A 27,738-nucleotide genomic window follows, 5' to 3' on the forward strand; every position below is an offset into this window, starting at 1 on the left:
TATTAGCAATCTCTTATATTTATGATCCCCGACAGATCCTGTTTCGCACTTAAGCTTCCTCAGGGGTTGAATTTAATTCACAAAATGAACTGACTCTTTCCTTCTTCATAGGGATTCAATTCTCCAGTGTGTAAACTCTTCTTTTGCTCAACGGCACCCGCACTACTCACAAACAAAACTCATCTTCCACAAACCACGACAGTAACCATTGTTTTCACAAAATATTCTCCACGAAGGACATCGTACTGTCTCCAGACTCCTCCGTGAACCTGGCTGAACCAGCCTCAATTTCTAATTTTCCACAATCTGAAGCCTACATAATTCAAAGTTCTTCATATAATCGCGATTCCATTCCACTTCTCTTCAAACTTCAGCACCACATCATGACGCCGCTATGCAACGGCTACCAAATCGGAAGATTTGTGAGTAGTGCGGGCGCCGTTGAGCAAAAGAAGAGTTTACACACTGGAGAATTGAATCCCTATGAAGAAGGAAAGAGTCAGTTCATTTTGTGAATTAAATTCAACCCCTGAGGAAGCTTAAGTGCGAAACAGGATCCTGTCGGGGATCATAAATATAAGAGATTGCTAATAATTATATAGGGTTCATTGTTCCTGTTGTCTTTTGTTCATTAGGTATTTGGGAAAATGTGCAATGTGGGTATTTTAATTGTTTGATTGTGGTGAGTGAATGAAGTGTGTTTTATGGGATTGGTGGTATTTATGATAAAAAAATTTTGGGATTTGTTATGGGTACCCTCACTATGTTAACAAATAATATTTGAAAATGAAAAAATATGTCTTATTTTTCTATGTAATATTTTATAATATGTGATGTATATGCAATAAATTTATTATAGTTGATGTAAAATTTGTAAGAATATTTACTGAGCATATTTTGCTTTTTTTATGTCCTTATGTGATGTTTTGATGTTTATTAAGTTAAGGACTGTATTTACCCTTGTTGCTGTTACCTTATTAAAAAAAGGACACTCAGAAAACATGAAACCCAGATTTGCTAGATTCACCCTGGTTTCAATCTGGAGAATACTTATGAACAAGTTTGCAAGCTTATATCGTGCTGTTAAAAGCTCTAGCAAAGCAAAGCCATCATATTCCTTACCTCCAGTAATGGCTCAGGCCGCCATCTTGGTGCATTGTTTCGCCTCCTTGAAATAATTGGATGGAAACACCTTGAGGTCTCTTTCCTGATCTGTGGACATCATTACTCACCTCCTATCATGTACCACTCCCTCAGATTTCTGTATCCAAAATGCACATTTTTTAGTAAGAGAGGTTAACGTAACTTTTCAAGAAATCTTAGCTTGATTTTTGTAACCATCTACTACTTCCGTTCTGCCAGTGATCTGCTTGCAGTAAGTTTGCACTTGCTGGGAAGAAGCGCTTAAATCTTGCGACAAAACATTTTCTTGGAGGGTTAAACTATTATTGGCTGTTTATATTGTTTGCTCGATTTAAGATTGGTATTTGTTTGCCAGTGTTAGAATTGAGTTTGTAAAAGTCATTTACTTGATTTGAGAGGGTGAGAGTCCTGGTTTCTGGGCAACAAGTTACAAGTTTGATTTCCATCCCATCTCTTTTTTTATATATATAGATTATTACCCCTGCTAGGAGGACAGTGTTCAAAAGAAGTCAGTCACTTAAAACAATTTGATTAACTCTGATTTTAGTGATTCGCTAATTTTAGTCCTGTTGCTGATCATTGACTAGCATTAATCACCTAGTTTCCAAATTTAAGAACCTAGATTAAAAAAACACCTAATAAATACATTTGAAAACCCTACTCATATTTAACAACCCTTAAATTGAGATCTACCTATCCTTAATCAGCCTTTATCAATTCAACAAATTAAGATGCAGACTGAAACCCAGCAGTGAGATGGGGGTTATAGTCTTTTGCATTGAGTGCCACATATATGATTATCTACCTACTGGTGAGAGGTTGTATTTGTCCACCCAGTGCAAAGATTTCTTGGCTCTCAGAGAACCTGAAGGAGCTGAGGCAGACAGAGAGAGACATAGAGTAGACCTTCAGGGACATAGTAGAGTGGTCCCAACTCCAGTCTGGCAGCCCTCGTGCTGCTCTGGAGGATCAAGGTCATTTGGCAGGAGACCATCACTTTGATGTGGCAGGAAGTGACCTGTCCTCTGGGTCAGTGCTTTATCCTCTTGCACCAATGACTTGTCTCCAGAGGTCAGTACCCAGGAGGGAAGGGTTAGAATGGCTGTGTTGCGCGGAGTGGTGGACCCCTGGACCGAGACGAGGTTGGTGCCTCCTATAGAAAAGGATTTCCTATAGGTCCTCATCATCAGGAGGCGGACCCAGGTGGTGGAGACCCAACCGGACCTTCACCTATATCAGCCTTTGTTCCCTGCAGGTTGAGCCCTTGGGTGCCGGGGCCGGCAGGACTTAGGAGCAGGTCTCTGGATGAAGACGATCCTGAAGGCAGAAGCAAAGTTGGATGTACCAGAGGTCGGGGCCGGCAGCTAGTAAGAGAGATGGTGAGCAGGCAAGTGGTCAGGGCAGGCGGCAGACAATGCAGAATCCAGGGACGGGACGGGCCGAGTCGAGAACCAGAAGAGCAAGCCGAGGGGACAAGGAGCCGGAACAGGGACAGGAGCACACGGAGCAGGATCAGGAACACGGAGCAAGGTCAGGAACATGCGGAGCAACCAGTAGCTCAGAGCAGAGAGGGACCAGTTGCCGAGGCAAGGGGGGAGTGACAAGGCAGGGTATATATACGTTCCTTGCCTGACGTCATATCCATGGGCCGCGGGGAACTCTCCCACTACTGGCCCTTTAAATTGCAGGCAGAGTTGCATGCATGCACTTAGGGGAACTCTGGGGAGCGGCAGTGTCGGCGTCGGGAGGCACAGTACGGCTAGAGGCGTGCCGCGGTGGCAGGAACCGGTGACAGGGGCCAGCGAAGGACGGGGCAGGCGCGCACCCTCGGCCCCCTACGATGAGGAGACCCGGCAGCGCGGACCCGCGGCCGGGGCACCTAACAGGCTGTTGTAGTAGGTGAGTTGGTCATTAGGAATGTAGATAGCTGGGTTGCTGGTGGGCAGGAGGATCTCTTGGTAACTTGTTTGCCTGGTGCAGAGGTAGTGGACCTTATGCACTACTTAACTAAGATTATAGAGAGTGATGGGGAGGATCCAGCTGTCAACATACATGTGGGTACCAATGATATAGGAAGGTGCAGGATGGAGGTTCTGGAGGCTAAATTTAGGCTGTTAGGTAGGAAATTGAAATCTAGAATGTCCAGGGTTGCATTCACAAAAATGCTTCCCGTTCCACGCGTAGGACCCCAGAGGCAGGCCAAGCTCCACAGTCTCAATGCATGGATGAGATGATAGTGCAGAGAAGAGAGTTTTTGATTTGTTAGGAAATGGGGAACATTCTGGGGAAGGGGGAGCCTATTCAGATGGGACGGGCTCCACCTTAACCAGAGTGGAACAAGACTGCTGTTGTTAACTTTTAAAAAGGAGATATAAGACTGCAGATAAAGCCCAAAATGTCCATTTGGTCTGCACAGCAAGATTTTTTTGGTCCATGCAGGCTACTCCCAAGCCTGCATGGAGACAGAGCAGCTTTTAAACTACAACATGGGGAAAAGCCAACAGTTGCTCAGCAGCACATGGTTTGGAGGGAGGTATCTTCAAAGGATACGGGCAAACCAAGTAAGTTAGAATGTCCTGATAGAGAGGTGGTTGTAAAAGATGGAAAAAACTCATATGTATTTAAAAAAAAGAACATACAGATAAAAAGGACTTCAAACTGTCTGTATCATCTGATAATAAGCAGGTTGTGGATACATTTAAAAATAGAAATACAAATCAAATGCCAGAAGTATGAAAAATAAGACTGGAGAGTTAGAATGTATGGCACTAAAGGAAGATGTAGATATAATAGGCATCTCAGAGACCTGGTGAAGGAGGATAACCAATGGGACACTGTGAAACCAGGGTCTAAATTATATCAACATGACAGAGCAGATAAAATTGATGGACGGATTGTACTATATGTTAAGGATGGCAAAGAATCAAGCAGGATAAAAGTCTTGCAGGAAACAAACTGCACTCTGGAATCCTTATGGATAGAAATTTCAAGGGTAAAAAGGAAGAGTATAGTAGTGGGGATAAATTGCCACCTGCCCAGCCAAAATGAGGAAACAGACTGTAAATTGCTAAGAAAGATTAGACTGGCTAGTAAAATGGGCAACACAATAATAATGGTAGACTTCAATTAGCCGAGTATTGATTGGGTAAATGTCACATCAGGACATGCAAGGGAGGTAAAGTTCCTGGATGCCATTAATGTGTGCTTCATGCAGCAGTTGGTAATGGAACCCAATGAGAGGGGTGTGGCAATGTGGTCAGTCGTGGCATAGGAAACAGCCAAGAGAAATAAAGAGGCAGATTCTGGCTGTTGCCTTAGGTGCAGTTAATTTACAGTGAGAATGCCAAAATCAAACAAATAATGCACCTCGCCTTAACTTCTGGTAGCACACAATCATCAAGCATAACAGGTCTCTGCCTAGGCCAGGTCTCTGCCTGCTTCCCCTGGGGCCCTGCCTTCTTATTCTAGGCTGAAGGGATCCTCTCTAGGTGCAGAATCCCTTGCTGGGTTGGGATTTAAGGAGGACTGGGCCAGATAGCTGTTACTGGTCCCATAAGGTGGACTGAGGGAGTTTCCTGTACCCTCCCTCACAAGCTAAAAAATGATTTCAGGACAACATCCACTGTTTTTGTATTTTTAGTCAATTCTCTGTAGTAAATTGTTTTTAAACTTAAGTGGTGAGTTCATCTTTCTAGTGATATATTCCAAGTTCCACCATTCCCTCTCAAAACGATTCAGGGCCACTTATTTTTCTCCAACTTCCCATGGATTTTACTGCTCAGTCTCTCCTGTTTGGACTCCTAAACCTGCTCCATCGCAGATCTAGCTCCTAGGCAGGGCTAAATACACATCCATCTGTTAACTGAGCCACCTCATTAAAACAGACAAGGAAACCAAAGGAATAAAGCAGGCAGGGAAGATCTCTTTCTACACCCTTGGAAAAGCCAAACTACTCTTTGAATGCGTCGTCCGAGGCTTAGTTTCAGGCATTCTGCTAAAGTCATCATGGGGGCTATAATTAATTTCTGGAAATAGGCAATTAGGTATTTCTGCGCAGCCTTTGTTTCCATATTATGTCAAACCCACTACTCTGAAATCAATAGCAAAGGGAAAGGAATCCTGCTTGCATGTGGTAGAAACACATATTAAATGGTAACAACCATTTCTGACCCCAGTTTATTAATAAAGATTGCTAGAGAGAAGAATCAATAACATTAGGTTGAAGTTGCAAAGACCATTATAAATGGAGGGAGGGATTTCTGAGAGAAAACCTTTGTGTAGTTTGCTGTGCATTTCTGACACTGCAGCTCTAAACATAATTCATCCTCAATAACTAAAATCTCAGCTTTCTCTCTTCCCTCATCTCTCTCTCATTCTTTGTCTCTCTCACTGTCCTAACCTCCTGTTCTCCCCCTCCTCATCCCTCAGCCTCTCTCTCATTCCATCTTTACCTCCTTCTCTCCCTCCCCTGCCCCTCAACCTCTCTCTCCCTCTCTTGTCTCTCTCATTCCATCTTTACCTCCTTCTCTCCCTCCCCTGCCCCTCAACCTCTCTCTCCCTCTCTTGTCTCTCTCATTCCATCTTTACCTCCTTCTCTCCCTCCCCTGCCTCTCAGCCTCTCTCTCTCTTGTCTCTCACATTCCATCTTTACCTCCTTCTCTCCCTCCCCTGCCCCTCAGCCTCTCTCTCCCTCTCTTGTCTCTCTCATTCCATCTTTACTTCCTTCTCTCCCCTCCCTTGCTCCTCAGCCTCTCTCTCCCTCTCTCTCCCTCTCTTGTCTCTCTCATTCCATCTTTACCTCCTTCTCTCCCCTCCCCTTCCCTGTCTCTCTCTCCCTCTCTTCTCTCTCATTCTTTTACCTCCTGCTCCTGCTCCTCCTGCTCTCTCATTCTTTACCTCCTGCTCCCCCTGCTCATTCTTTTACCACTGCTCCTCAGCCTCTCTCCTCTCTTGTCTCCCATTCCATCTTTACCTTTTCTCTCCCCCTCCCTTGCCCCTCAGCCTCTCTCACCCTCTCTTGTCTCTCTCATTCCGTCTTTACCTCCTTCTCTTTCCTCACCTGCCCCTCAGCCTCTCTCTCCCTCTCTTGTCTCCCATTCCATCTTTACCTCCTTCTCTCCCCCTCCCTTGCCCCTCAGCCTCTTGCTCCCTCTCTTGTCTCTCATTCCTTCTTTACCTCCTTCTTTTCCCCCTTCCTTGCCCCTCAGCCTTTCTCACCCTCTCTTGTCTCTCCCCCTCCCTTACCCCTCAGCCTCTCGCTCCCTCTCTTGTCTCGCCCCCTCCCTTGCCCCTCAGCCTCTCGCTCCCTCTCTTGTCTCTCCCCCTCCCTTGCCCCTCAGCCTCTCGCTCCCTCTCTTGTCTCTCCCTCTCCCTTGCCCCCCAGCCTCTCGCTCCCTCTCTTGTCTTTCCCTCTCCCTTGCCCCGCAGCCTCTCGCTCCCTCTCTTGTCTCTCCCTCTCCCTTGCCTCCCAGCCTCTCGCTCCCTCTCTTGTCTCTCCCCCTCCCTTGCCCCTCAGCCTCTCGCTCCCTCTCTTGTCTCGCCCCCTCCCTTCTCCCCCAGCCTCTCGCTCCCTCTCTTGTCTCTCCCCCTCTCTTGCCCCTCAGCCTCTCGCTCCCTCTCTTGTCTCTCCCTCTCCCTTGCCCCCCAGCCTCTCGCTCCCTCTCTTGTCTCTCCCTCTCCCTTGCCCCCCAGCCTCTCGCTCCCTCTCTTGTCTCACCCCCTCCCTTGCCCCTCAGCCTCTCGCTCCCTCTCTTGTCTCTCCCCCTCCCTTGCCCCTCAGCCTCTCACTCCCTCTTTTGTCTCTCCCCCTCTCTTGCCCCTCAGCCTCTCGCTCCCTCTCTTGTCTCTCCCCCTCCCTTGCCCCTCAGCCTCTCGCTCCCTCTCTTGTCTCGCCCCTCCCTTCTCCCCCAGCCTCTCGCTCCCTCTTTTGTCTCTCCCCCTCTCTTGCCCCTCAGCCTCTCGCTCCCTCTCTTGTCTCTCCCCCTCCCTTACCCCTCAGCTTCTCGCTCCCTCTCTTGTCTCTCCCCCTCCCTTGCCCCTCAGCCTCTCGCTCCCTCTCTTCAGACAGGCATATTAACATTACAGTTCTCTGACATTCTCACTGCAGTTGTATCCTTAAGAATGGGAAAGGCAACTTTCAAACAGATTTACCCAGGTAACCAGGGAATTGCCCAAGTAAATCCCTCAGGCCTGAGCATTCTCAACCCCCCCCCAGTCCCCACCCTACAGGCTAAGTCCAGCCCCCTGAGTTTCACAAGGCAGTGGATTTAGCCACAGGACAGAGGTGGTCCTGGGGAAAGGGAGGGGGAGGATGCATGGGCACCTGATTTTCAAATGCCCACATCTGCTTTCCCACATGGACGCTGCCTGCAGGTAAGGCAGGTGCAAAGTCCACATAAGCTTTAGTATCCGCGGAGCTCGCTTAAGCTAATTTTCCAAGGGGAACTTGGGAACTGCCTGAATCATTTGTCTTTGAAAATTACTTTGAAGGGCCACAAGTGCAAAAGTGCCAACACACCTTCAAAGAACCCAGACTTCTGAAAGTTGCCCCTGTTCAAAATGACTCTATGACATCACAGCTCCTTTCCTACATGCCTAGGAATCCAGACTTTCTGAAAATATCACCATGGGACTGCAAAACATGTTTTTAAATGTTATCATTATTGCTGACAGATGAAGTCATCACTAGCAGAATATCTTCATCTCTTTGTGTGGCATGAGTTAAGCTGAATGTGGGGAAAGCCCCGAGGCCAGACGGATATTAAGAGAAACTCCGAGAGGTCCTGGCAGATTCTCTGAAGGCTCTCTTCAGTACACCTCTGGCGACAGATATTAAGAGAAGCTCCGAGAGGTCCTGGCAGATTCTCTGAAGGTTCTCTTCAGTACACCTCTGGCGACAGATATTAAGAGAAGCTCCGAGAGGTCCTGGCAGATTCTCTGAAGGTTCTCTTCAGTACACCTCTGGCGACAGATATTAAGAGAAGCTCCGAGAGGTCCTGGCAGATTCTCTGAAGGCTCTCTTCAGTACACCTCTGGCGACAGATATTAAGAGAAGCTCCGAGAGGTCCTGGCAGATTCTCTGAAGGCTCTCTTCAGTACACCTCTGGCGACAGATATTAAGAGAAGCTTCGAGAGGTCCTGGCAGATTCTCTGAAGGTTCTCTTCAGTACACCTCTGGCGACAGATATTAAGAGAAGCTCCGAGAGGTCCTGGCAGATTCTCTGAAGGCTCTCTTCAGTGCACCTCTGGCGACAGATATTAAGAGAAGCTTCGAGAGGTCCTGGCAGATTCTCTGAAGGTTCTCTTCAGTGCACCTCTGGCGACAGATATTAAGAGAAGCTCCGAGAGGTCCTGGCAGATTCTCTGAAGGCTCTCTTCAGTGCACCTCTGGCGACAGATATTAAGAGAAGCTCCGAGAGGTCCTGGCAGATTCTCTGAAGGTTCTCTTCAGTACACCTCTGGTGACAGATATTAAGAGAAGCTCCGAGAGGTCCTGGCAGATTCTCTGAAGGCTCTCTTCAGTACACCTCTGGCGACAGATATTAAGAGAAGCTCCGAGAGGTCCTGGCAGATTCTCTGAAGGCTCTCTTCAGTACACCTCTGGCGACAGATATTAAGAGAAGCTCCGAGAGGTCCTGGCAGATTCTCTGAAGGCTCTCTTCAGTACACCTCTGGCGACAGATATTAAGAGAAGCTCCGAGAGGTCCTGGCAGATTCTCTGAAGGCTCTCTTCAGTACACCTCTGGCGACAGATATTAAGAGAAGCTCCGAGAGGTCCTGGCAGATTCTCTGAAGGCTCTCTTCAGTACACCTCTGGCGACAGATATTAAGAGAAGCTCCGAGAGGTCCTGGCAGATTCTCTGAAGGCTCTCTTCAGTACACCTCTGGCGACAGATATTAAGAGAAGCTCCGAGAGGTCCTGGCAGATTCTCTGAAGGTTCTCTTCAGTGCACCTCTGGCGACAGATATTAAGAGAAGCTCCGAGAGGTCCTGGCAGATTCTCTGAAGGCTCTCTTCAGTACACCTCTGGCGACAGATATTAAGAGAAGCTCCGAGAGGTCCTGGCAGATTCTCTGAAGGCTCTCTTCAGTACACCTTTGGCGACAGACGTGATTTTGTGGGCTGAAGGATGGACGCCGTCATTCTTTATGAAAGTAGTAATAGAAAGGAGGTTGCAAATTACAGGCCAGCTAGTTTGAATTCAGCGAAGGGAAAATGAACGAAGACGCTTGTAAAAGAAAGAAGAGTGAAGCATGAATGTGATGGGCTGCGGGATTTAAGGCAGCATGGTTTTACCAGAGGGAAACTGTGTCAAATGAACGTGAACAGTTTCTTTGTTTGGTTGACCAGAGGATTGAATGGGGGTGGAGGCTGATTGTAGTGCGCCCTTCAAAGCCTTTTAGGCTGCCCTTCATAGGAGGCTCGGACATAAACTGAGCAGTCCAGGAGTGGGAAGGACACAAGACAAGACAGAGCATAACGATATATAGAGGTAATTCCTCTGGGCCAATAAATTGATAAATTGTCTATTTATGTGGTCAGAAATTTTGTTTTCAAAAATAGTTGAGACCATTTGGCCCAACACCAGCCTCAGGCTCACCTGTCTGTAGATACCCAGATCACCCTTGGAGCCCTTTTTAAAAGCTGGCATCCCATTGGCAACTCTCCAGTCCTCTGGAACCAAGGCTGTTTTAAATAATAGGTTGTAAATCACCAGAAACAGGACTGCAATTTCATTTTTGGTTTCTTCAGAACTCTGGGGTGAATACCATCTGTCCTGGTGATTTGTAATTCTTTAGTCTGTCAGTCTGAGTTATTACGTCCTCTAGTTTCTCAGCGATTCCATCTCGTCGTTCAGAGTCATCACCATCAAAAAAATGTTTCATCCTCATATGATCCCCAGTAAAAACAGAGGCAAATAATTCATTTAGATGTTCTCCTATTTCCTTGTCCTCCTTTCTATCCTTTGGTCTTGCATGACATTGAGATCCTTGTGAGGGAGTCTACAGGAAACTCCCTCAGACCTCCTTAAGGCCACATCTATTTGGCCCTGTTCTCCTCAATTCCCAGCCCAGCAAGGGATTCTGGGCCAGCGAGGATCCCTTCAGCCTAGCATAAAGAGGCAGGGCCCAGAAGGGACAGACGGGCCCTGGAGAGCAGGCAGAGACCCGGCCTCTGAGGACTGTGTGCCACCTGAAGTTAAGGTGAACTGCATTGTTTATCTGATTTTGGCTTTCTCACTGTAAATAAAGTTGCATCTAAGGAAACAGCCAGAATCTGTCTCCTTATTTCTCTTGGCTGCTTCTACGCCACGACTGGCCACGTTACCACAGACCTTTAAAGAGGCCTCCTGGTGAAAAAAGTTATTTCAACAAACTGGAAAGCTGAAGTTTCCGCCACCCGAGTCACGGAGTAAACCCCCCACCTCCCTCCCGACAGTTAATGCTCCTCGCCCTCCTGCGAACACTTAGCACACTTACCACTGCAGCCTTCACCGGGATAGTGACGCAGTTAGACACGTCCTTAGCACCTTTGCTTTTATTTCATTGGTCGTATTGAATTAACATAAAGGTACAGAGAAGGGCAACCAAAATGATAAAGGGGATGGAACAGCTTACCTATGAGGAAAGGCTGAAGAGGTTAGGGCTGTTCAGCTTGGAGAAGAGACGGCTGAGGGGGGATATGATAGAGGTCTTTAAGATCATGAGAGGTCTTGAACGAGTAGATGTGACTCGGTTATTTACACTTTCGAATAATAGAAGGACTAGGGGGCACTCCATGAAGTTAGCAAGTAGCACATTTAAGACTAATCGGAGAAAATTCTTTTTCACTCAATGCACAATAAAGCTCTGGAATTTGTTGCCAGAGGATGTGGTTAGTGCAGTTAGTGTAGCTGGGTTCAAAAAAGGTTTGGATAAGTTCCTGGAGGAGAAGTCCATTAATGGCTATTAATCAATTTTACTTAGGGAATAGCCACTGCTATTAATTGCATCAGTAGCATGGGATCTTCTTAGTGTTTGGGTACTTGCCAGGTTCTTGTGGCCTGGTTTTGGCCTCTGTTGGAAACAGGATGCTGGGCTTGATGAACCCTTGGTCTGACCCAGCATGGCAATTTCTTATGTTCTTATGTTCTTATGTTCTTCCACCTTGCCGAAATCTGCTTTCCAGTAACCACGAAAGATGGCATAGAAATCCAGAACTGAATTAAAGAGAAAATAACAGTGCTAGGAATGTTAGTGAGATGCCAGTTGACCCAGTTCAAGGAGGGCATTTAGGCCAGTTCTGGATTTCTGACAACCCCAACCTGACACATTGAGGTACCTGCAGTGTTGTTTCAAATGGCCGAAGCAGGGATTAAAAGCACACTGCGGTGCACTGCTAAAACCAGAACTGGCCGGGACTTTCCCTCTCGCACTGGGACACCTGGGAGCTGGAGGACTGGCGACTGGGCTTGATCGCTCCGTTCTCTCTCTTTGTAGGCTCTTTGGTATGACTGCTTTCGTTGAGACCAACGTCACTGAGTCGTGGAAGCTGAAGATGCACCACGGGCTGACCTGGCCGGCCTTCGTGAACCCTGTCATCCTGCTCGTGCTGTACTACACCCTCATTTCTCTGGTGCACCAGTGGACCGAGATCCCCATGGTAAGGCTGCAAGGAACGGGTGGCAGAGCGCGAGAAGAATGGAATGGCAATCCCTTTTCATGCCGTTGGCCGAAATGCTGAGAGAAATCCACCCAAAAGGATTAATCTGTGAAATGCATTTTTGGTCCACCTGATGACGCAGATTATAATCGAGATTGATCCAAACCTTCAGTACGGCCTTTATGTGATTGTTCCACAAATGACCCAAATTCTTTTTGCCTTGAGGCCCCAAAGGAGGTTAACGACAGTCATCTCAGGCAGATACTTGGCGGTGGGGGAAGCAGCGTAAAGCTGGAGATCATGCAGGGTCTGTGGTTAGCAACGGGAAGGGAAAATGGGCAGACGAGGTGAGTTCTGCGGGCGTCACCTGCCGTTGTAGATCTCACGAAGAAGAAAAATGATTACTTTTAGGATTCCTTTAGATTTTTTAACTAAAAATGTAAATAAAAGCCAGCACTTGGAATACTGTTGACCCGCTTTGAGTGCATCCCATATTCAAAAAGCTGGGTTAATAGATCCAAATAGTGAAAGCATTTTCCTTTGAATCACCCCATTGGCTGCAATGTTTCCGTGCGGTTCTCCTGTTGGGAAGAACTTGCAGCTGGTTGGCTGGTGCCAGTATCGCATATCCTAGCAGTAATGGGTACCAGCAGCAGGCCTTGCACTCTCGGTGGAGCAGGGCTGTATGACATTGCTAAGTCCTCAGTTTGATTGCATTGCACACTCTTGACGAGTTTAAACACTCAAACACAAGCTTTTTAGCTAATAAAGGGAAAAGGAAGGACTTTTCAAAGTTCCAAAGCCCATTATTTGGATGTAAATGTTTTCTTCTTTCTGCACCTGCCAGTTTTTCCTGCTCCTCTGGACTTCCGGGCGCAGTTGAAACCAAACTGGGCCACCGGCCAAATGAACCTTCCTTCACAATTATCCGGGGATTCTGTTTTACGTCTCCTCCCAACTCACTCAGCCCAGTCATTCCAGCGATGTCCTCGGTCAGGCCTACTCAGGGAATCCTGCAGTCATGGGCCCTGAATCCAGCCACTAGGTGGCGCCATTGCACAGTGACTGGCACTTCGTCCCCACCGGGGGGGCAACGTCCCTCGCGCTGGCTGACCCAGGGAATTGAACCCAATTTCCTCTGCAAGGTGGTGAGCAACACTGCCTCTGAGCCCCGCACCCCACCGGACCGGTCCCCAAGTAAAGGTTTATGATTTCCTTGGCATTGATGCGTACGAGGATTTTTTATTCCATCTTGTAGTAAATGACACAAGTCCCCAGAAGCCCGACCCAGGCAAACGGTCTTTGGCCCAATTTGCTCACATGAAGGCTTTCTAATCGGCCCAACTTTGCTTCTGACCACACACAGCGTCTTGAGAGACAGACTGAAGGGTGCGCTCCTGCTCTTGATAAGACAAGCTAGTTCTGCTGGCTTTCAGGATTCAGTGAGATCATCTCACGCGGTTTGTTTTGCTTTTTTTTTTTTTTTTTTTACCTGCAGGACTGTGAGAAGAAGGCCCAGGTAGCTGTGGTGGAACACAAGCACATGAATGGGACCCTGTTTGTTTCCAACACTGACCTGATACAGGTAGCAGAGAACTTTCCAATTCCCTAAAATCGTTGTTTTAAAATTAACAATAGGTACATTTAAAAGGAAGGGTCACATACTCAAATTGCAATTTTGATTTGCTTATTTTGAGTTGATGCCCCAAATCAGGCCATGACTTTGGCAGATTTTTGCCGGGCTCGGGGCAGTGGTGAGCAAAGGGAAGAGGAGACAGGGAAGAGACTTGGTGGAAGGAGGGAGCCAGGGTTGGGTTGCCTAAGGGATTTTGTGTGCATCTACCTAAATTGGATGAATGTCTCGTACTGGGAATTTTGGTCTTCGTCTGCAGTCATTCACTGTGTTACTTAGATGTCCTTAGCTCCTGGTCCATGCTGTATTTGCTATTGAAATACATTCTTGCTTAGGTTAAAATTATGTTTTACCCTCAGCTCGATGCTTACCAGTGGGAATTTAGTAAGTAAGTCTAAGAAGTAGAGTGCGTGACTTAGGGGCAGATCTTAAAACCTGCGCGCGGGCGTAGATTTGTTCGTGCAACCTGGCGCAAACAAATCTACGCCCGATTTTATAACATGCGCGCGCAGTCGTGCGCATGTTATAAAATCCAGGGTCGGCGCGCACAAGGGGTGCACAATTGTGCAACTTGCGCACGCCGAGCCGCGCAGCCTTCCTCTGTTCCCTCCGGAGCGGCCTCAGAGGGAACTTTCCTTCCACCTCCCCCCACCTTCCCCCCTTCCCCTATCTAATCCGCCCCCAGGCCCTACCTAAATCCACCCCCCTACCTTTGTTCCAAAAGTTACTCCTGCCTGAGGCAGGCGTAACTTGCACGCGCTGGCCAGCTGCCGGTGCGCCATCCCCCGGCACAGGCCGCTGTGCTGGAGGACTCGGCCCTGCCCCCGGACCACCCCCAGACCGCTGCCATGCCACGCCCCCGGCCCTTTGAAGCCCCGGGACATGCGCGCATCCCGGGGCTTGTGCGCGCCGCCGAGCCTATGCAAAATAGGCTCGGCGCGCGCAGGGGTAGGTTTTCGGGGGTTACGCGCGTATCTTACGCACGTAACCCTTTGAAAATCTACCCCTTAGTGTGTGATCTCTGAGCCTAAGAACGTGAGAGGGTAGCTGATCTTGCACTGGTTTAAGTTTGATAGTATGATCCTGTGCCATCTGCTTTTCATTGGCATCACTTTGGTGCCATAAAACAAAACTTACTTCCTGGTAATGGGGAATATGATTAGTCTGAAGCAGGGACTATAGAGCCTGTTTCTTCTCTCGAATCCTTCAGGCTCCCTGTGTGTGACTCTTCTGAGTCTGTAGCTAAAATCTATTTTATGTTTTTCAATTACGGCTAAAAAGCGCTATTTGGCCGGTTAAGTCCGCCCATCCGGAGGCGCAATAATGTGCCTGCCAGTGGGCTGCCTGGGCTACAGTTTGGGCCGTTACCCTGGGATCTCCCTTTTACTGACACTGACCTTGATCTAATGAGAGGGAGATCTTTTTCACTGGGCTTAAAGTTGAAAAATGCTCCGAATCCAGACGCACGTTGTTTGCCCTTCCTTGTGTGCGCACCAGTTACTGCGGAGGGAAACTGGGATGAATAATTTTGAATGACCTTTTTTTTTTTTTTGCACCTTTCATCCTGCAGTATTTATTGTTTAATAATATAATCGTTAATTGTCTAATAACATCTTAAAGAGACAGAAAATGTTCCAAGCTTCATGTTCCATTCTCTTTCTCTTTGGGTTACTCCCCCTTTCCCTCGGCCGCTAATAATTATCCTTCTTCTGTTGTAGCCCATGTATTTTTCAAACAACAGGCTGCAGGAATTACCCCTTTTACAGTGTGAGCACAGCGCCGAATTTTCAGTGACTATGTATCCTGAAACGGAGGACAGCCCCATGAACTCGCCTACATCAGGTAAGGCCTTAAGAACCAGGTCAGCCCTGCTGCTGTGCACATGCCTGGTATGCGCGGAGAAAGGAGCAGTGCCACTGGCTCGAGGGGTACAAGGACGAGGAATTTTATGCCGTGCCATGGATTAACATCTAACCTGAGCTTAGCGGAAACTGTATGTGCAAAAGCGAGGGTGTTTAATTCCATCCCTCCCCCTATCGCCTTACCGCAACGCGATGGGGCATTCCAGACCCAGAAGAGAGAACAGTTTGGGGCACAAGTTCCCTTTCCCAGAGAGTGAAATAGGGCAGGTGATAGGGAAGGAAATCTTCAGCCATATCAGACTGTGATAGCCCTCTTCAGCCTGGAAAAGAGACGGCTGAGAAGGGACAGGATAGAAGTTTATAAAATCATGAGTGGGGTGGCACGGGTAGATAAAGGAGGGTTATTTACCCTTTCATATAAAACTAAAACAAGGGGACGCTCCGTGAAACTGACACCCAGCAGTTGTAAAACAGATCATGGAAAGTAGTTTTATCACTCGGCGCACGATCAAGCTGTGGGAATCTGTTGCCAGAGGACGTGGTCGAGGCGACGAGCACAGCGAAGTTTAAAAGAGGTTTGGACAAGTTCCTGGAGGAAAAGTCCAGAACACATTACTAACCAGGAATGCTAAAGAAAGTTATTGCTATCTCTGGGAGCGAGTAGCGGGCATCAGATCTACTTTATGGGATCTGCTGGGTACGTGCGATCGGGGTCGGCCACTGTCGGAGACAGGATGCTGGGCTCGACGGTCTGACCCAGCCTGGCACTTCTTATGTAGATCCCAGGAGATTGAAGTGCAAGTTGGACACGAAACCATGTATAATCTCCTCTCACTTCTAAATTGGGTTACTCCTACAAATTGGCCTCGCTTCCATAGGCAGCAGGTATGAGAAACTTACAGGGGCAAAGAGCCCTCCCACTGTCTCAGACAGAAGGGGCTCTCATCGCAGAAGAGCTGCACTCCTGGGGTGCCTGGTGGCGTCCATCCTGCTGTCCACTAAGGAGAAAAGAGAGGCAAGGCACCAGAGAGGCAGCTGGCAGAGGCAGTCAGAGCTCATCCCCTGTGTTTCTGAGCTGGCTGGCATATGAGGAAGTCTTTTTAACATTTGTGGACCAGCTTTGCTGATCTGATTCACTGTGAGAGCAGAAGCTGGCCTGCAAATTTTAAAAAAATATCCAGGGGAGGTCATTACAGGGGAGACGAGGAATCCAGGCGGGGTGAGAGGCATAGCCCGCCGACCTTCAGAATGAAGAACGAGGCAGGGCAGCTGGGGCAGCCGGTGGAGCCAGTCGGAAAGGCTACTCCGAGATAGAGGAGGGACTCCCTCTAATGTCATCTGCGCTTGCCCCTGAGGTTTGGTTTTTTTTTTTAGTTTACTGACATGACCTCCCGCCTTATGATGTGTGCAGAAGCTGACATCCCTGAGGTACTGCTCAGTCCGAGTTCTGCCTCCTGGGCCTTGTCTCGTTGCACCGTCCACGTCTGTGCGCAAGTCTCAGTGGGAGAGCTCCCTGCGAGGCAAACACCATCGCATTGCACGGCCTGACCAGAGCACGAGGGGGCTTCCTGCTAGGACTGATGGCCAGTGTCCTCCTGCCTCGTCTTTCATCTCATCTCTAGGCGGTGTTTCTGCTTCTCTTGTAGAACAAAATAGCCCTCAGGGAAGAGCTGAGGATGGGAGCGAAGATAAACCAGGCGGCCTGGCACTCCTGGGCCAGTTCATTATGAAGCAGAGCTACGTCAGTGCGCTCATCGTCATGATGGTAAGGCAAAAAAAAAAAAAAATCACTCACCTCACTGGTGTTCTCATTGCATTTCCCAGTTATCATTAGAGCTCACTGATGACTCTGACAACCATTATTTCTGATGGTTCTGAGTGGAACAATAGATTTCATATGCTTAAGATGCAGTTTATTAGGGAGCAATTGTCAAATAGCTTGCATACTTGTAAAATGTGTAGGAACGTTTAGCACATGTATTTGTAAAAGATGTGGGTACTTCTTATACACTTGTAAAATATACTGGCACTTTAGCATGTGTACTTGAAAATATGGGGGCACTTCTAGCACAAATACTTGTATACTATGCAAGCACTTAGCATGTGTACTTGTAAAATATGTAAGAACTTTTAGCACGTGTACTTGAAAATATGGGGGCATTTTTAGCACAAGTTCTTGTAAAGTATGGGGCAATTTTAGTGTGTGTACTTGTAAAATACAGGGGCACTTTAGCATGTACACTTGTAAAATATGGGGGCACTTTTAGCACATGTACTTGTAAAATATTGGGGCACCTTTAGCACATGTACTTATAAAATACATGGGACAATTTTAGCACATGTACTTTTAAAATATGGGGTACTTTTAGTGTGTGTACTTGTAAAATATGGAGGCACTTTTAGCACATGTACTTGTAAAATATATGGGGTACATTAGCATTTGAACTTGGAAAATATGGGGCACTTTTAGCACATGTACTTGTAAAATATATGAGGCATTTTAGCATTTGTACTTGTAAAATATGGAGGCACTTTTAGTACAGGTACTTGTAAAATATAGGGCACTTCTAATACATGTACTTGTAAAATATGGTGGTACTTTAGCTTGTATACTTGTAAAATATGGAGGCACGTTTAGCACATGTACTTGTAAAATATAAGGAGCAATTTTAGCACATGTACTTATGAATATATGGGGCACTTTAATATGTGTACTTGTAAAATATATGGTGCACTTTTATAATGTGTACTTGTAAAATATATGGGGCACTTTAGCATGTGTACCTGTAAAATATGTGGGCACTTATAGCACATGTACTTGTAAAATATATGGAGCACTTTAGCACATGTACATGTAAAATATGGGGGCATGTTTAGCACATGTACTTGTAAAATACAAGGGGTATATTTAGTACATGTACTTGTAAAATATATGGGGCACTTTAGCACGTATACTTGTGAAATATGGGGACACTTTTAGCAGATGTACTTGTAAAGTATGGGGGCACTTTTAGCACATGTACTTATAAAATATATGCGGCATTTTAGCACGTGTACTTGTAAAATATGGGGGCACTTTTAGCACATGTACTTGTAAAATATGTGGGTGCAATTTTAGCACATGTACTTGTAAAATATATGGGGCACTTTAGTACATTTACTTTTAAAATATGGGGGGCACTTTTAGCACATGCACTTGCAAAATATACGGGGCACTATAGCACGTGTACTTCTATAATATGGGGGCACATTTAGCATGTGTACTTGTAAAATATATGGGGCAATTTAGCACGTGTACTTCTATAATATGGGGGCACTTTTAGCACGTGTACTTCTATAATATGGGGGCACTTTATCACGTGTACATGTAAAATATGGGGGCATTTTTAGCGCATGTACTTGTAAAATATAGGGGGCACTTTAGCATGTGTACTTCTATAATATGGGGGCACTTTATCACGTGTACATGTAAAATATGGGGGCATTTTTAGCACATGTACTTGTAAAATATAGGGGGCACTTTAGCATGTGTACTTCTATAATATGGGGGCACTTTAGCGCGTGTACTTCTATAATATGGGGGCATTTTTAGCATGGGTACGTCTATAATATGGGGGCACTTTAGCACGTGTACATGTAAAATATAGGGGGCACTTTAGCATGTGTACTTCTATAATATGGGGGCACTTTAGCACATGTACTTCTATAATAAGGGGGCACTTTAGCGCGTGTACTTCTATAATATGGGGCACTTTAGCACGTGTACTTGTAAAATATGGGGGCATTTTTAGCACATGTACTTGTAAAATATAGGGGGCACTTTAGCGCATGTACTTCTATAATATGGGGCACTTTATCACGTGTACATGTAAAATATGGGGGCATTTTTAGCACATGTACTTGTAAAATATAGGGGGCACTTTAGCGCGTGTACTTCTATAATATGGGGCACTTTATCACGTGTACATGTAAAATATGGGGGCATTTTTAGCACATGTACTTGTAAAATATAGGGGACACTTTAGCATGTGTACTTCTATAATATGGGGGCACTTTAGCACGTGTACTTCTATAATATGGGGGCATTTTTAGCATGGGTACTTCTATAATATGGGGGCACTTTAGCACGTGTACATGTAAAATATAGGGGGCACTTTAGCACGTGTACTTCTATAATATGGGGCACTTTAGCACGTGTACCTCTATAATATGGGGCACTTTAGCACGTGTACTTCTATAATATGGAGGCACTTTTATCACATGTACTTCTATAATATGGGGCACTTTAGCACGTGTACTTCTATAATATGGGGGCACTTTTATCACGTCTACTTCTATAATATGGGGCACTTTAGCACGTGTACTTCTATAATATGGGGCACTTTAGCACGTGTACTTGTAAAATATGGGGGCACTTTAGCACGTGTACTTCTATAATATGGGGCACTTTAGCACGTGTACATGTAAAATATGGGGGCATTTTTAGCACATGTACTTGTAAAATATGGGGGGCACTTTAGCGCGTGTACTTCTATAATATGGGGCACTTTAGCACGTGTACATGTAAAATATGGGGGCATTTTTAGCACATGTACTTGTAAAATATAGGGGGCACTTTAGCGCGTGTACTTCTATAATATGGGGGCACTTTAGCGCGTGTACTTCTATAATATGGGGCACTTTATCACGTGAACATGTAAAATATGGGGGCATTTTTAGCACATGTACTTGTAAAATATAGGGGGCACTTTAGCACGTGTACTTCTATAATATGGGGGCACTTTAGCGCGTGTACTTCTATAATATGGGGGCACTTTAGCACGTGTACATGTAAAATATAGGGGGCACTTTAGCATGTGTACTTCTATAATATGGGGGCACTTTAGCACGTGTACTTCTATAATATGGGGGCAATTTTATCACGTATACTTCTATAATATGGGGCACTTTAGCACGTGTACTTCTATAATATGGGGGCACTTTTATCACGTGTACTTCTATAATATGGGGCACTTTAGCACGTGTACTTCTATAATATGGGGCACTTTATCACGTGTACATGTAAAATATGGGGGCATTTTTAGCACATGTACTTGTAAAATATGGGGGCACTTTAGCACGTGTACTTCTATAATATGGGGCACTTTAGCACGTGTACTTGTAAAATATGGGGGCACTTTTAGCACGTGTACTTCTATAATATGGTGGCATTTTTAGCATGTGTACTTCTATATAATATGGGGGCACTTTAGCACGTGTACTTGTAAAATATAGGGGGCACTTTAGCACGTGTACTTCTATATAATATGGGGGCACTTTAGCACATGTACTTGTAAAATATAGGGGGCACTTTAGCACGTGTACTTCTATAATATGAGGGTACTTTAGCACGTGTACTTGTAAAATATAGGGGGCGCTTTAGCACGTGTACTTCTATAATATGGGGCACTTTAGCACGTGTACTTCTATATAATATGGGGGCACTTTAGCACATGTACTTGTAAAATATAGGGGGCACTTTAGCACGTGTACTTCTATAATATGAGGGCACTTTAGCACGTGTACTTGTAAAATATAGGGGGCACTTTAGCACGTGTACTTCTATAATATGAGGGCACTTTAGCATGTGTACTTCTATATAATATGAGGGCACTTTAGCACGTGTACTTCTATATAATATGGGGGCACTTTAGCACATGTACTTGTAAAATATAGGGGGCACTTTAGCACGTGTACTTCTATAATATGAGGGCACTTTAGCACGTGTACTTGTAAAATATAGGGGGCACTTTAGCACGTGTACTTCTATATAATATGGGGGCACTTTAGCACGTGTACTTCTATAATATGGGGGCACTTTAGCTCGTGTACTTCTATAATATGAGGGCACTTTAGCACGTGTACTTGTAAAATATAGGGGGCACTTTAGCACGTGTACTTCTATAATATGAGGGCACTTTAGCACGTGTACTTGTAAAATATAGGGGGCACTAGCACGTGTACTTCTATATAATATGGGGGCACTTTAGCACATGTACTTGTAAAATATAGGGGGCACTTTAGCACGTGTACTTCTATAATATGAGGGCACTTTAGCACATGTACTTGTAAAATATAGGGGGCACTTTAGCACGTGTACTTCTATAATATGGGGGCACTTTAGCACGTGTACTTGTAAAATATAGGGGGCACTTTAGCACGTGTACTTCTATAATATGAGGGCACTTTAGCACGTGTACTTGTAAAATATAGGGGGCACTTTAGCACGTGTACTTCTATATAATATGGGGGCACTTTAGCACGTGTACTTCTATAATATGGGGGCACTTTAGCACGTGTACTTCTATATAATATGGGGGCACTTTAGCACGTGTACTTCTATAATATGGGGCACTTTAGCACGTGCACTTCTATAATATGGGGGCACTTTAGCACGTGTACTTCTATAATGTGGGGGCACTTTAGCACGTGCACTTCTATAATATGGGGCACTTTAGCACGTGTACTTCTATAATGTGGGGGCACTTTAGCACGTGTACTTCTATAATATGGGGCACTTTAGCACATGTACTTCTATAATATGGGGCACTTTAGCATGTGCACTTCTATAATATGGGGGCACTTTAGCGCGTGTACTTCTATATAATATGGGAGCACTTTTAGCATGTGCACTTTCAACCAAGTCAAGGCATTTCTCTTCAATAAAAGTTTAAATTAAAAGTGTTTCGAGTGCCCGCATACTTTGCCTGTGCTCTTTTTGTGTGGGCAGCCAAGGCGAGGAACTGTGAAAATGCCCCTTCCGTGTGCTAATTGCTCCCCCCGTCTAGGAGCGACTTCTCGCAGCTCAGCTGAAATTGCCTGCGCTGTGGAAAGCTTCTTTGAGCCAGGCTGAGTCAGGAGAATTTCCGCTTTCCCCAGATAAATGGTTTGAAATCTTGCTCTTCTTACGCACTGACTCAGGGTCCTCCCAGCCAGTTGAGTTTCCAGGATATCCGCAGAGAATCTGCATCTGATGGATTTGCATTCTGTGGAGGCAGTGCCTGCAGATCACTGTCATTCAGGGTATCCTGAAAACCTAAGTGCTGAGGGCGCATTTGGCAGCCATGTTATTGTTACCCCTTCAACTCTTTCTTGCTAAGGGCTGTGTACTCCCTTGGGTATTAGGAACTAGGGATGTGCAATCGTTTTTCCCGAATTAGGAAATTTCAACGAAATTGCCTAATTCGGAATGATTCAGGAGAACCGAAAAACGATCGAATTTTTTCCGAAATTTTGGAAAAAATTCATTTTTGGGTTAGTGCGCACTAATGGGAGTTAGTGCGCACTAAGTCCTCGATAGTGCACACTAACTCTGCCACATTAGTGCACACTATTGGGAGTTAGCGCGCACTAACCCGAAAATCGGGGCCCCCGACCCCCCCCCCCGAACTGCGGGAAAAAAAAAATTCCTGCGAGGGGGGGGGGGCCCGAAACGAAGCCCGACACGAAATTTAAACCCGAAGCACATCTCTATTAGGAACACCCTTGCTTTGGTGGTAGGATTCTCATTTGACCAGAGATTTGAGTCCTCATCTGGCTCCTGTCTTGTAGGATTTCTTCTGTAATTAATAACACTGGTCTTATTGTCATTCTGAGATCGGCCTGATCGCGTTCAGCCCTGACCTTTTCTCCTTTCAGGTTTGGAGTATTACCCATAATAGTTGGCTGACTTTTGTCCTCTTGATATGGTCTTGTATTATTTGGATGATGCGTGACCGGCGGCACTATGCCATGCTTAGCGCTCCGTTCCTTGCTGCGTATGGGAATATCTTGGTGATCCAGAATTTCTTTGTAGGATTAAATATTTCACAGGAAGAACTGTTTCCTGGAATTCCAACCTCGGTACTGGTAGATTTTGACTTAAAACCTTACCGGATGCCATGTCTACATCTCAGTGTTAAGGTAAGAATAAGTCAAGGTACTTTCCCAACAACAAACCTGGGCATGTGAGTAATGCTTAAAGACATTTCACACACACAATGCTATGAGTTCCAACTGGTGGACATTGAAGAGAAAGTTCAACTATAGAGTAGGTGGGATAACTCTATTATTCTACAAGGTTTGTTTTATCCAAATAGTAGTGCTAGAAGGTTCTGGGTGATATGTGAGCAATGGAAGTGGACTTTTGGTTTAAAAAGATAAGAAGCAAATAAGCCCCTTTTCTGAAGAGAGTGAACATATGTTCTGCTCTTACCCTCTCTTCATGCTTACTGTATGTGTAAGATATGGAAATATTTTCCTAAAAATGACAAATTCTTTGAATTTCATGAATAAAACTTGGAAATCGATGTGGTTGGGTTGCAGATTTTCTATGCATTCACATTCTGGACCCTGCTACGGCAGCAGTTAACAGAAAGACATGAGAAGCTGCAGGAGAAGGTGGAGGGTCTTAGAGAAGTGACCTTAGATGGGACAGGTAAGGCTTTTGTGATGCTAAATCTGATAGAAGTGACGCCCTTCAAACTGCCTGTGCAGATTTTGCTTCTGTATTTGCCCCTGGTGGCGTCTCTCAGTTTGGGCCCCCGGCGGCTGAAGGTATTGGGGGGTAGAGGGTTTCGGCTGAAACGGTTTTTCCAAAGGGTCTGCGATGCTAAGAATTAATGTGCCGCCTCCTTCCTTCCACAGAAAAGGAACAGCCTTCGAATGCCCTTATGGAAGTCCTCGGCACGTTGGTTAAAGGGACATTGGTTAAATATTGGATCTACTTCTGTGGTGTCATGTTTTTTGTGGTCAGTTTCAGTGGCAAAGTGGTAGTCTACAAGATTCTCTACATAGTGCTGTTCCTGTTCTGCGTGGCTTTGTATAAGGTGAGCTTAGGAATCTTTTCTGCTGCTTATTTAATTTTCCTGACACCTGGCTGAAGGCGGACAATGAAAATAGCAAGTACCGTGGCTACCCCCCCCCCTCGGTACAAACCCCACCCCTGCCTGAATAACCAAAAGAGACCCCCTCCCCCAGATCCCCTCTGAGGTTGTCTCTGGTCCATGGGTAGGAGTTAAGCCTAGTTTGCAGCTCCTTAAGGGACACCACGGGGACAGAAAAGCTTTACTTTGAAAAGAAATAAGCTAACTGCTGGAGAAAAATGCAACTATATAAACCGCTATATTAAGATACTGGAGTAGATGTAGGAAAAGCAGTAATCTTACCATTCAATAGTACTTTTAGGTGAAAGGGTTCAAAATAGGTACAGCTGTTGTTATCCAATTTAATTATACACTTTACAGGTGAATTTTCAAAAGGAGTTGCGTGCGTAAATGTAACTACTATTGCAGCAATTTTCAAAAGCCCGTGTACAAGGGTAAAGTGCATGTACAACCCAGTTTTAAGCGCATAAATGCTTTTGAAAATCAGGCCCTTAGTGAGGTGAAATAATGAAAACTCCCCGACGCCTCCCCAAATTAACCAAAATATCATGAAAAGAAAGACGTTCTTTCCTGCTGCCTACATCAGGAAACCTCCTGATCTTAAGCCCCAAAGTAACTGCGTCTTGGTTATAAAAATATAATCGCATAATAAGATTTTTCTCAGCCTCGGAACCACACGCAATTAACAAAGTAGGAGGATCAGGTATTATGTCACCAGTATGCAGTAAAAAAAAAACCCAAAAAAACCCCCAAAACTGATGAAACAAGCAGTGGTCCAGTGCCGGAAGATCCTTCTTCACAACAGGAATATTATACATTTTAGAAAAAGAAGGAAAAGAATCTTCAGAAGGATGAAGAATCTCTGTCAGATGTTGCTTAACAAGTTAATTAGCTCCAATCAGAGGACAGTTTAACAATCGTAAGCTCAAAAAAGTTACTTATTTTCAAGGACTCCTAACTTCCTATTGATGATAGAACTATCTTTAACTATAGCTGCATACAATTTTTGAGATGACAAATCATGAGACTGCAAGGCCTCAATTCTCACTTCCTGACCTGCTAAGGCTGTCTGCTTAGCAAGATATTTCACCCCACATACCTTCAATACGAGGAGAGATAGTCCCAAACTTATTATGAACAGATCTGTCCAAATTCTCAATTGCTTGCCATACCTCTTCCAGTGTAGTATGTGGCAGATCTCGGAACCACAGACGGTAGATAACGATGTCTCCTGTGGAAAATCCTCTCCTGCCAGGGCATTGCCGACACTAACCTCAAAACCAGAGGGAGGCGCAGAGCGTACGTGATCCCAAGGCGTCGGCGCCACAGGTGGAATGTGGCAATTAGAGCTGAGAGATGATTCTTCCTCTGGCTGGTGTGTGGCTCTCTCTAACAGCCACACCAGCAACGAGGGTACCTTCTGAAAAGGAAGACTCCAGAGCCTCAGCTAACATCTGGGGAATAGTTCTTTGGGATATTGGAAGGGAGGCCGACAAAACCCGTCAAACCCGACCTTTCCACTTGCCCATAGGAAAGAAAAATCAGCGAAGTGAGAAGAGCTCCAGCAGAAAGCAATTCAAGAAAGCCACCCAGAAAAAACCCCCCAGCTCCAAGGTGCAAGCCCCTTTGGAGTGCAGCCTGGGTGCGCTGGCGGCGGTGGGCCACAGGGCGCCACACTTCGGGGCCGATGCAATAAGACGTGCGTTGAAGACGGGTGCTAGTACTGAGTGCCCACCCCCCCTGGGTGCCCGATGCAGTATTTAAATGAGGAGAGAATTGTGCAACCCTAGTGCTCAAATGCATCGGGCACCCACAGTTACAGCGGGTGCTCAATATGAGCGTCTGTTCTTATCCCGCTTCTTCTGGCTGATTTTTCTGAGGTTGCTGGACGTCCATAACTAAGCGTCCCTTGTATGGGTGTCTAAATTGTGTGTCCAGAAGACATTTTTTTAAAATCAAGCCAATATATACATCTATTTTTTAACACTGCAAGCAGTAAATGTAAGTATCACAACGATACTAAATAGGAGGAACCACAGAGGATAGTATTTTTACATTTTTCATGAGCCCTTTACTCGTGGATTGACTTTACACCACCTCCAGGACTGGAGCTAAACTTATCGCGTTAAAAAGTGTGCATTGGGCGTTGGGCGCCCTGCGATTTTCTGCACTGGGGAGTAAATAGCTAATGCCCTCATGTGAATTTACATGTGACGGGCGCTATTGGCTACACACTTGTTTGGGCGCGTGTTTTGGACGCTCTAATCTCCTTAGTGCATCGGGTGCTAGTCTAGCGCGTCCAAAACGTGCGCCCAAGCGTGCACAGACCCGGGCAGTAGGCTGAGCGCATTTTATTGCATGGACCCCTCGATTATCTACGCAGAGCGCTGCACCTTATGGGATAGGCGCAAGCAGGTGACATCAGCCTCACGCGTCGGGGGCCCCTTCGCGGCGGCAGGTGGTTCGGGAAGCTGGAAGAGGGAGGGTGATGATAATGTCCTCAAGACGCTCCGAATTCAGCATTTAACGAACATTGCCTCGTTATTGTGGCTCAGTAAACAGGCTCCCTAAAATTGTTACTGCTGCAAGTCCTTTCTGTGGGAACCGAAAGTCAGCAAATTTCTTTTTTATAAACTAAATAGAAATAAAAGCACATTGATGACGCTTTCAAGGCTTGGCATCTAGTTTGTTTGCCTTTATTTCTATTTGGTTTACAAGAAAACATTCGCTGACTTTCGGTTCCCACAGAAAGGACTTGCAGCAGTAACAATTTTAGGGAGCCTGTTTACTGAGCCACAATAACGAGGCAATGTTCGTTAAATGCTGAATTTGGAGCGTCTTGAGGACATTATCATCAGTCTCCCAGTTCCACTTCCCGAACCACCTGCCGCCGCGAAGGGGCCCCCGACGCGTGAGGCTGATGTCACCTGCTTGCGCCTATCCCATAAAGTGCAGCGCTCTGCGTAGATAATCGAGGGGTCCATGCAATAAAATGCGCTCAGCCTACTGCCCGGGTCTGTGCACGCTTGGGCACACGTTTTGGACGCGCTAGACTAGCACCCGATGCACTAAGGAGATTAGAGCGTCCAAAACACGCGCCCAAACAAGTGCGTAGCCAATAGCGCCCGTCACATGTAAATTCACATGAGGGCATTAGCTATTTACTCCCCAATGCAGAAAATCGCAGGGCGCCCAACGCCCAATGCACACTTTTTAACGCGGCTGCCTTTTCCTTGCTTCTCTGTTGTGCAACTCTTGCCTCCGACTCATGGAGTCAGCTTTATAGACGTTGGACAGTGACCCAGCTCCCCGTAGGGGAGGGACCAGGATAGTTAAACCCATCCTTCGATATGTAAGTGGGCTCCCCTTTTCTTTCCACGAGTCGTGGGTGTTTTATTGTTGTTCCTTTCCAGTACTTTATTCCAGCACACTAGCTCTTTTCCCTTTTTCCTTCTGTGCAGTTCTAGTTCGGCTCCTGTTCTCAGTCAAGCACTTACGGATCTCCTTCAGTCATGGATTGGTGACTCCGTCATACCCATCTTGATGTCTTACACCA

The 27,738-nt window shown here is 45.9% G+C and overlaps 1 protein-coding gene across 1 annotated transcript in view; it reads left to right on the forward strand.

The window, feature by feature from the left end:
- LOC115096784 (piezo-type mechanosensitive ion channel component 2-like) overlaps positions 1-27,738 on the forward strand; it is a 131,569-nt gene that overhangs the window by 12,353 nt on the left and 91,478 nt on the right. The window contains exons 8-14 of the mRNA XM_029611884.1: positions 11,622-11,813; positions 12,632-12,776; positions 13,283-13,369; positions 15,136-15,259; positions 16,926-17,044; positions 23,623-23,734; positions 23,944-24,125. Coding sequence (XP_029467744.1) covers positions 11,622-11,813; positions 12,632-12,776; positions 13,283-13,369; positions 15,136-15,259; positions 16,926-17,044; positions 23,623-23,734; positions 23,944-24,125 — 961 coding nt within the window. The remainder of the gene's footprint in view (positions 1-11,621; positions 11,814-12,631; positions 12,777-13,282; positions 13,370-15,135; positions 15,260-16,925; positions 17,045-23,622; positions 23,735-23,943; positions 24,126-27,738) is intronic.

Source organism: Rhinatrema bivittatum, chromosome 8 (assembly GCF_901001135.1).
Source record: "Rhinatrema bivittatum chromosome 8, aRhiBiv1.1, whole genome shotgun sequence".
Taxonomy (NCBI): Eukaryota; Metazoa; Chordata; class Amphibia; order Gymnophiona; family Rhinatrematidae; genus Rhinatrema; species Rhinatrema bivittatum.